General features: G+C 37.3%; 1 protein-coding gene across 1 annotated transcript; it reads right to left on the bottom strand.

Moving 5' to 3' along the window:
• LOC102309125 (dehydrogenase/reductase SDR family member 11) lies at window positions 1-1,015 on the bottom strand (the record flags this gene model as incomplete). Its single annotated transcript, XM_005953608.3, is given in 4 exon segments — window positions 1-398; window positions 528-593; window positions 680-766; window positions 886-1,015. Coding segments are annotated over 4 exon segments (316 nt in total), but the record flags the coding sequence as incomplete, so codon positions are not given.
• Between the last annotated feature and the right edge of the window lie 378 nt (window positions 1,016-1,393).

The raw sequence follows: 1,393 nt of genomic DNA, 5'->3' as shown, positions 1-1,393 counted from the left end.
CATGACCAGTTTGATGGCACTTTGTTAAATGTAATAAAGAAATAAAAAAAATGCCAGTAGAATATATGACAGGGTCACATGGTGCAACTTCTCAAAGACACTAAAAAAACACAGTGACGGTAACATCCTCACAGACTGTCATAAGAGGTAGGTCACAGTTAAACATGCGACAGAGGAAGTGCATCATGTTCCAGCATTTTTAAGAAGAAGACAGTTAACTCTTGGACAAATTTCCTTATTGTTTCTTTCCGTATTCTGTAAATTGATCTTGCTGTGTTGAGTAGTCAGATGAGTCAATCACACCACCTTAATGTGAAGACTACCCTGGTCCTGGAGTTGCTGGGGCAACAAAAGCTGCATGACACCTACTGTACAGCTTCGAGCAGAAGTTCTCCAATCTGAAAGAAAAGTTATGTCAATGTTATATGATCATCTTAAATTATTATAAGGAAAGTGTTGTTATTTAAAATGCTAAAGAGGAAAGTTCAAAACAGAAAGGACTGAAAATAAAGAGAAAAATCACAAACCTGAACATGAGGAGGGGCACTGAGGACGTATGTGACAGCACTGGCAATGTCTTTTGCTTGCAGAGCCTGTTAGAGAAGTGCCAAATGTGTCATTTGATTTTATCTGAATGATCATGTCAACCCTCCACAAACTGTAGGATTAATAATTTTACCTTATATGAGGCATATATGCCAGCCACTTCATCAGGATTGTTGGCCCGTGATACAAATTCTGTCGCCACTAAACCGGGAGAAATGCTCTGCAAAAGGAGATAATGATTAAAGAACTGTAGGATCTACTGTGCATGTGTCTCACAGCAGCTTATACTTGTTTTAACTGCACTTTTCCAGTTGGTTACAGTGTGTTTTAAAGCCTTACTGTGGCTCGGATATGACTCTTTTCAGCGCGCAGCTCCTGTCTCAGGCCCTCAGTCAGAGCAGTTACACCATACTTGGTGCCGGTGTAGAAATGTAAATCAGCAAAATCAAAGACATGATGTCCACACAAGCTGCAACAGGAGTTTTATAAGCCATGAACGAACAAATTCTTTTTAAACTATTACTAGTACTTTTTTCAGATTAACTAGCAATTAAAGTAATCATTGCCCTAGTAAAGTCCTTAAACAAAGATCTGTTATTTCCCTTCTTAAATCTTGTAATAATGATGTGATTACAAAATAATTCTGATCTACAAACATTTTCCACAATAGAAAAAATCAAATCAATAAATAATGATTACTGCATTTCATTTAGTGGCTCGAGGTTTAAGTGAATGAAGCACGGTCTGTTGCAGTAGGAAACATGTTTTTGGTGTCACTGGACCAAAAGCCCATTAATGATATTTATCCATATTGTAATTCTTATAGCAACAAGTGGTACTATATTCC

This window comes from Haplochromis burtoni, unplaced genomic scaffold (genome assembly GCF_018398535.1).
Source record: "Haplochromis burtoni strain Fernald_Lab_line unplaced genomic scaffold, NCSU_Asbu1 Contig_6047, whole genome shotgun sequence".
NCBI lineage: Eukaryota > Metazoa > Chordata > Actinopteri > Cichliformes > Cichlidae > Haplochromis > Haplochromis burtoni.
This window is presented reverse-complemented; position numbering and strand designations above follow the sequence as displayed.